This window comes from Arachis hypogaea, chromosome 1 (assembly GCF_003086295.3).
Source record: "Arachis hypogaea cultivar Tifrunner chromosome 1, arahy.Tifrunner.gnm2.J5K5, whole genome shotgun sequence".
Classification (NCBI taxonomy): domain Eukaryota; kingdom Viridiplantae; phylum Streptophyta; class Magnoliopsida; order Fabales; family Fabaceae; genus Arachis; species Arachis hypogaea.
Genome location: NC_092036.1, coordinates 96,265,180 through 96,273,144, shown reverse-complemented (window position 1 = coordinate 96,273,144; position 7,965 = coordinate 96,265,180). Strand labels below are relative to the sequence as shown.

General features: G+C 33.3%; 1 protein-coding gene across 1 annotated transcript; it reads right to left on the bottom strand.

Moving 5' to 3' along the window:
• Positions 1-420: 420 nt before the first annotated feature.
• LOC112698284 (4-coumarate--CoA ligase CCL1) lies at positions 421-4,878 on the bottom strand. The gene is made up of 4 exons (XM_025751597.3): positions 3,786-4,878; positions 2,419-2,614; positions 878-1,091; positions 421-790 (listed from the first exon to the last, which is right to left on the bottom strand). Exons 1-4 carry the CDS (start codon positions 4,806-4,808, stop codon positions 565-567), a joined length of 1,659 nt encoding a protein of 552 aa, XP_025607382.1. The 5' UTR covers positions 4,809-4,878; the 3' UTR covers positions 421-564.
• Between the last annotated feature and the right edge of the window lie 3,087 nt (positions 4,879-7,965).

Below are 7,965 nucleotides of genomic sequence, written 5' to 3'. Positions count from 1 at the left end.
AAAGAGATTGGTGGTTTTTTTTTGGACATTCTGCTAGGTTGTATAGAGAGAAAATATAATTTTTTTATAGTTATTTTTTATTATTTTATTAATATTCAAAATGTGAGTGCTACGTATTTTTAATTTCTCTTTTATCATATAAAAAAAAACTGTAAACTTACATTTTTACCATATAATTCAATTTTTTTTATCTTTGTTTTTGTGAAGTAAGTTTTTGGTATAGGTTAACCAAAAAAAAAAAGTTTTTGGTATAGAGTTATGATTTTCAATACTTCTCTAACTAAAGATGATGAATTGTACTATTACATACATGTGCACAAGCTGCAATTGGAGTACGGTGTCTTGACATATGTATGTGTTGTTGTAGTCCTTGTATGATAGCGCAACTATGAAATTACCATTATACCATACATACATAACTGGATTATAATACAATATTTGAATTATGTGATGGATGATGTCATGAAATTACAAACATACAAACAAAAACAAATTAATAGGAGGACGGCCTCTTTTGTACGTGGTTACGTTGACCTTGTTTGACCAAGACCAATATATAGCTAGCTAATTGGTCACCAAACCTTCGTTAAGCCTTGCTGTTAATACCTTCCTCAGAATTTTACCTGACGCTGCTTTTGGAATACTTTCAGTGAAGAACACTCTGTTTATTCTCTTGTAAAATACCACCTGTTTAGAAATATATTTCTTGATTTCATCCTCGGTGATATTAGAACCATTTGATCTCACAACAAATGCAACTGGTACTTCTCCAGCAACTTCATCTTTCAGCCTGAATGTAATTAAAAAAAAAAAAAGTCAAACAGGGTATTATGAGAGTAAGAGCCTTTTAGTGGAGTAGGTAGGGTAACAGACTTACGGTACAACAGCGGCATCAGAGATGTTTGGGTGGGCAATCAACAAAGATTCCAGCTCAGCAGGTGCCACTTGGTATCCTTTGTATTTGATAAGCTCCTTCAAGCGATCAACGATGAAGAGCTCATCATCATCATCAATGTAACCAATGTCACCCGTGTGTAACCATCCTTCTTTGTCTATGGTTCTCTCCGTCGCCTCTCGGTCATTCAGGTACCCTACCCAAATTAAATCATATCATTAATTACGTAACACATTAAAAATAAGACTTTTTAAAGAACTTATGCCATGTGGCATTGGCATATATATATATATATATATATATATATAGAGTAAAGCTAGGAACCAAAAACATATTAGCCAAAATTCAGGCAAATATTTTTGGATGAATTTAAAATTTCTACGAATTAATATATATGGATGTTTTTTCTATTAAGTATCAGAATGTTTCTTTTTCATATTAAATAGATGTTTTTCTATATATTTTTCAAATTTATGATTGTTGGAAGTAGATAAGTTAATATGAGAAAAAAAAAATATTTTTATAGGTTTTAATTAGATTTACTTAATCAATTTAAATTTTTTTAAATTTTAAATTTAAAAAATTTAAAATTAATTAATTATTAATATAAATTAATGTAGTTTTATTTAGTTTTTTGTTGATAAATTTTTGGTTTTTATACTATTTCTTCATATATATATATGATGACGATTGTAAGACAGGTGGGCCCAAACTAGTTAAGATGAGTTAGGTGAGGATGTTGACTAAAAATAGGTTATCCAATCAACACTTACTTCACCTACAACTTTGAACAAATTCAGCCTTTGACAACGCTTACAAGTTTGGTCTCCTGGATCATCTATTGAGCTATGTTATTAGAAAATGCTAATTATTTCACGAATTATTTAATTATTAATTCAATTTTTTAATTTATTAATTTAATAATATAATAATAAAAAATAAATTTTGATGATTTTTTAACATTTCTCTTATTCCAGTGTGTTGAGTATAATGGAAGCACCAATACACAGAAGTTGTGGTTGGTGAGTATGAAAGGTGCTTTACGTGGAAGCCCTCATAACTTGGTATATTACGTACAGTGATCACGTCCTCATCAGTTTTCTTTAGTTTTGGTAGCCCGTAGCCACAAACATGAAATATTTAATTATTACAATACAAATCCAAACCCACCCACTTTGTTCCACCAAACTTACAACTACCCCACATTAGACTATGGTATGTATAGTGCGCATCTTCTACTACGAGAAAATGACAACCCCGATAGAGATGCGATGTGACCACATCACTTATCTCCGAGTAAACTTTTTGTTTCAGTTGTGTTAATTATTATTGTTACATATCTAAAGCATTACGTTTGGCCCTTAGGTGGTAAAGTATCACATTCTTACCTAATTATTAGAATGCATAGTATGATGATGATTAATAGATTATATATAATGGGTTTGCTAGTGTTGTCCATTATATTTGGGTAGAAGCTACTAAGATGCATGCAGAGATGATGAATAATAGATAGTATCGTATACCTTTCATGACTTTAGTGCCTCGAATGCAAATTTCACCGGGTTTGTTAGGTGGAAGGGAAGTACCAGTGTCAGTGTCGACGATTTTCATCTCAGCGTTTCTAACGACGGAGCCGCATGCACCTGATTTAACGTTGAATGGTTCCTTTGCAAATGCTAAGCTTATGGCAAGTGGCCCCGCTTCTGTCATCCCATAGCCCTGTGTATCATAATCAAATCAAATCTATACGTTACCTATCACTAATCAAAATCTTAACATAAAAAATACAATTTTATGTACAAGAGAATCATGGCATATTAAAACAACGTATGAACTCAAATAGCGATATCTTGGCCTAAAAATAATAGAATTCGGATCCTTTAAATTTTCGATTCTCATTAAATAAAGTGAGATCCTTTACTATTGAATATTTTTTTATATATTTTCTCTTAGTCTTCCACCTATAAAATAAATGGTGATAGATCATATTTTATCTTTTAAAATAAATTTTAAAATTTAGAAGATCCAGATTAACAAATAATGGTTAACATATTTGAGTTATGTAAATATATTAAATTGTTTAGCTGTTTTTTATTTTATTTTAAAATTCTCAATGATTACTCTATTGAGGAAATAGATCCTCTTCCGTTTTTTTAACACTTAACAAAATACAGTGTGATCTTTTAATTTTAATTCTATAAGTGAAATCAAAAATAAATAAGAGAAAGAATGATGAATGATTAGATTAAAATATTAAACACTGCATACCATTTAATATTTTTTACTAGAGGATCCACTCTCCTCTATTAAAAATATCAAAATCATATTTTCTAGAGAAAACTTTAATTTCATTGTTAGCAGAAATCAGTAGCGTAAATAATGGCATATTATTATGTACTTAAATAGAGATATTTCCGTATAAAAATAATGGTTAATGTAATGAGTAAACATGAGTCCAATACCTCAATTAGAAAATCCTTAATAGAAGTACAATTTAATATATATAGAACAATAGTGATAGAGTTATAAAAGCATGAAACTAGAAATGAATATATTCCTTTTTTAGAAAATTTTTAATAAAATTATTTCTTTAGTAGAAATGTTGCTGGTTACTGCCCAAATTTAATAAAGTTGCCCTAGACTTTCTCTAGAAAGAAATCAGTAGCGTAAATTGTAATTTGACCCGTTAATAATTACTATTAATTAATAAAAGTCTAGGAGACCAGCAGTTTTATTGAATTTTGGCCAGCATGTAACCAGCAGAGGAAGGTGAGCCATCGGATGAAATCTCACACCAATCTCACACCATCAAATCATCATTGATGGCTAGTTGATGGCTAACAATCCAAAAAATTGCTGGCCCTAGCATTGCTCAAAAATTAATATTAACCTGTCCGAGAGTGGCATGGGGAAGCCTAGCCTTCACAGCTTCCTGAAGCTCCATTCCCATGGGAGCGGCACCTGATATCACCCCACGAATCGAAGACAGATCATACCTGTGAGTATCCCCACTCTTCACCACCGCCAACACTATCGGCGGCACCAGAGACGCCACCGTCACCCTGTACTTCTCTATCAACTCCATCAGAGTCGTTATCTCAAACTTCTGCACGATCAGAACCGCCGCACCCGCTCGAATGCCACATAACAAGATCGAGTTCAGTGCGTATATGTGAAACATTGGCAGCACGCAGAGGAGAACGTCCTCGCTGTGCGTGTACTGATGAGGATTCTCGCCGTCAACAAGTTGCGCCACCGTGGTTACCAGGTTGCTGTGCGTTAACATCACCCCCTTTGGCAGCCCCGATGTCCCGGAGGAGAACGGGATCGCCACGAGATCGTCGGGGGTGATGTTAACTTCAGGCTCGTCGTTTTCATTGGAATTTGTGAGAAGGGAAAAGTGCAGAACACTAGTGTCCTGTGATTCTTCAGGGGAACCATCAATGCACATGATCTTGACGTCGTTGTTGTTTGTTTCCAGGTACTCTTTGAATTTCTCGACGTAAGCGGATTGCGTTATGATGAGCTTAGTTTTGGTGGCGGTGGCTTGCTTGGCCAGCTCGGCGGGAGTGTAGAAGGGGTTGGCGGTCGTGACGGGGGCGCCGCAGCGGGAGGCGCCAAGGAAAGCGAGGGCGAATTCGGGGCAGTTGCGGAGGACGAGCATGATGACGTCACCCTTGCGGATGCCGATGGAGTGGAGACCGGCGGAGATGCGGCGGGTGGCGAGGTGGACGTCGGCATAGGTTAGCGTGGTGGCGGTTTCGGCGTCGATGAGGCACGGGCGGTCATGGAAGAGTGGAAGATTCTGAAAGCAGTAAGAATGGAGAGGAAGGTGGGTGGGGATGGGAATGTCAGGAAGCTTGGATCGGAAGATGAATTCTTGTTGAGTGGGAGCGGCTGTAGCAGATTCCATTTTCGATGGTTTAATTTGTTTGTGTTGGTTTGGGATAGTGATAATAGTGCTGTGTGCGTTTATTATATAGCTCATGGGGGAAGGGGGGTTGGTGGCTCTTTTGGTATTTTTCAAGGGAAATTATTTTTTAAATCTGTGACAGTGTGAGTATTGAGTATTGAATTAACTACCTGGTCAAAGTATAAGTGAAAGGAAATGCAACCCCGGTTGGAAATATGTAAAATGAGGTAAGAAATATTTACATGGTCATTTCAGAAAAGTTAGTAGAACAGTATCTTATCAGTGCTTTCTTTGACTCATTGTAAATGGCTGGGTTCCACTCTCAGGCCCCAGCGCCGTCATCATGGACCTCATCGTAGCGTCACTTCTTTTGTCACATATTCTTATAACTCATAAACTAATTCAGTAATACGATGAATTCCATGATGCATGTAATTTAGTGCTTAATTTAATTTTTTTATAATAAATTTTAAATATTAAAAATAATTTATTTTTGAAATTAAAATTTAATTTTAATTTTTTTAAAAAGTTAAATATTACTTTTTAAATATTATAAAAATTATAAATAATGATATATTAATGTATTTTTTAACGGATTATTTATTATAAATTAATAATTAATTTATTACAAATATATGAATTATTGTATATATGAAATTAAATATAAATTTTTAACATTTATTTAATGGACAAGAATCTATTATGATCTTCGCTCATCAATATATTGTCCCCTCAATTTCATTACTTATTCAAAAATCAATTGACAAATGGCAACTGCCTTTTTTATCCCTAAACTGGTGCTTTTTTATCCGGAAACTGGTGCTTCTACAGTCTACACCAAGCTCAACTACCACAGCCTATATACTATGCCCACGTTTTAATTACTAAACTTGGTTACATATGTTTGACTTTTCATTACAAATTTCAACAAATTATATATTTTAAATAATATATATTAACTTCTTTAAAAAAATTAAGAACATAAAACTGTAATTTTTATCCAGTCAATTTTAGGGTAAACGCAATCGAATCGGATTAGATATAGCCAAAATTTCAATTTGATCCGCATTGAAATTACCATATCGAATCAAATCGAATATCGTAGGTTTTAAGTTTCGATCCGATCCGATCGAATATCGGTATATCGGTAAAACAAAAAAATATTTTTAAAAGTTTATTTTTATTAAAAAATATTAATAAAATTTATTTTTTTTATTTTTTAAATAATAAATTAAAATAATATAATATATATGATAATTACTAGTTAAAATAAAACATAAAAAAATATTTACTTATTTATTTCTTTATTTTTACGGATACGCATATATGCGGATACCTACACAAAATTCTATTAGTGTGCGGATCCGAATAATACGATTTGATAGTCTTGCAGATCAGATTTATATACGCAATTTTCATATCAGATTCGAATAAATATCGCGGATATGCAGATCAAATCCAATCTATGAACACCCGTAGTCAATTTTAATATAACTATACTATAGTATCTATTGTGATTATATAAATATTGTTAAAATTAAAGTCATTTTTATATTTTAAAAATTTTTTATCAATATTTTTTAAAAACATTGTTTAATAATAAAAAATATTACTTTAATTTCAACAATACTTTCTAAAACATTATAATTACTGTAATCATCTTAACATAGTATAATACTAGAATTACACAAGCAATTGCAAGCCATATAGATGGACTAAATCTCCATTTTAGTTCATGAGATTCACACGATTACTCATTTTGGTTATCGAGATTTAAAATTACTTATACTAGTCCTCCAGATTTAGTTTCGGGCACCAATGTGGTTCCTCAGTCCTTTCCGGTGATGACTCAGCAAACGGAGTGCTATGGTGGCACTCTCTCTGCCACGCTGGACCCTGCAATGGCTTGCTGACGTGGTGAGGATTGTATTTGTACCCAATTTAGTCCCTAAAACCCTAATTTTCTCTCATTTATCTGAGTTAGGTTCTTCTTCAATTTCTGTCCTCCTTCTTGTTGTCTTCTTATTCTTCGTTATCTTCTTCTTATTCTTGTTGCTCTTCTTCCTGTAAAATCTTCGTCATTCGTCGCTTTTAGTTGCAGCACCATGGTGGGTGGTGGAAGTACCGCAACTGGAAGCTCGATTCGCTCTCCTTCAAGCGGTAACTAGGCCAAGTCACAAAGCCAGAACAGAAGTGCGAGCGTGCCAGAATGGTGTGGATGTGGTTACCGTCCAGTTCTGCGATGGTCTGGAATAGAATCAAATCCAAACAAGCTATTTTTTGGATGTCCCAATTATAATGTAAGTTAAATATATGATATTTTGTTCATTTGTTCTTGCTTGCTTCATTTCATCTTCTTTTTTTGGTTCATTTCAGACAAGGAAAAAGACTTGGTGTGGTATGTTTGTTTGGGCTAACATTGAAGAAGAGAAAAATGTTGGAATAGCAGATTCTGATAGAGTCAATGGTGGAATGAAGATGAACCTAGCATGGAGGGTTGGGAGGTTGGAAGATGATGTAAGAAGTAAAAAATTCATGACCCATTTGTTGATGGTAGTTGTGTTTATGATGGTAGTGTTTTTGTTAGTGATGTGTAACAAATTTTGAAAAAAAAAAAGTTGTGGAACGATTCATGTGTAATGTAATGTAATAAAATATGTATTGTGTAAAAATATATGAATGGAATGAATAATTTAATTTGTGGTATTCCTGTGACTTACACATGATTCAGCAAAATTAATTTATATTTAAATAGGATTAGAATAAGCAAGTTAAACCAACGAACCAGATTTTATATTAAATTAGTTATCATAGTTGAACAAAAAAGATGCATAACCAAGCATCAAGAGTATTAACATCAAAAAATTCACTGTGATATCAAAATAACCAGGACTGATCTTAATAGTTATTGTCTAAATTTTAACAAAATATTAAAAGCCTAATGCCACATACTAATTTTCATAACCTTCCTAAACACATCTAACTAATTTATTCAAGTCTTTTTTCTTGATGCTTTGAAACTGGGAGTAGGCACAAACTTCATTAAACTTGTCTTCCTTGATGTTGTTCCTGAGCTAGCACCCTGCAACGAATTGACTGTGACAGAACTCGGTGGTGAAGAACTTCTTCTTCTTGCCGACAACTTTGCAGGCCTTAT